This window comes from Corvus brachyrhynchos, unplaced genomic scaffold (assembly GCF_000691975.1).
Source record: "Corvus brachyrhynchos isolate BGI_N302 unplaced genomic scaffold, ASM69197v1 scaffold1008, whole genome shotgun sequence".
Classification (NCBI taxonomy): Eukaryota; Metazoa; Chordata; class Aves; order Passeriformes; family Corvidae; genus Corvus; species Corvus brachyrhynchos.
In genome coordinates, this window is record NW_008239564.1 from 5848 (window position 1) to 6201 (window position 354).

Sequence of the window (354 nt, forward strand, 5' to 3'; positions counted from 1 at the left end):
CACGTCGAGGGCGGTGGTGCCCTGCATGCCTGGGGGACACAGGGGACACAGGGGTCAGGGGGACACCGGGTGACAGCCCGGGGGCGCAGGGATCCCCCCCTCGAGGTGTCACGTAGGACCCCCAAGGTGGCTGGAGGGGACAGAGGTGACAGGGAGGGGATGGGGGTGGTGAGAAGGGTTCTGGGGGTCCCAGGGGGTCTCACCCAGCCCGATGCCACTGTTCTCCAGCAGGTAGCCCAGGTGGTCGAACATGGAGCGCTGGTTCTGGCGGCTGATGCGGCAGAAGTAGCAGAGGAAGCGGCAGCAGTTGGTCACCATCTTGGGGAACCGGATCTCCTGGGAGGCACCGGGGGG

At 67.8% G+C, this 354-nt stretch overlaps 1 protein-coding gene across 1 annotated transcript in view; it reads right to left on the reverse strand.

Moving 5' to 3' along the window:
• The window catches only part of LOC108448610 (ryanodine receptor 1-like), a 20688-nt gene that overhangs the window by 1069 nt on the left and 19265 nt on the right, over window positions 1–354 (reverse strand). The window contains exons 7-8 of the mRNA XM_017742310.1: window positions 204–336; window positions 4–29 (exon numbers count right to left, since the gene is read on the reverse strand). Of these exons, the coding sequence (XP_017597799.1) occupies window positions 4–29; window positions 204–336 (159 nt within the window). The remainder of the gene's footprint in view (window positions 1–3; window positions 30–203; window positions 337–354) is intronic.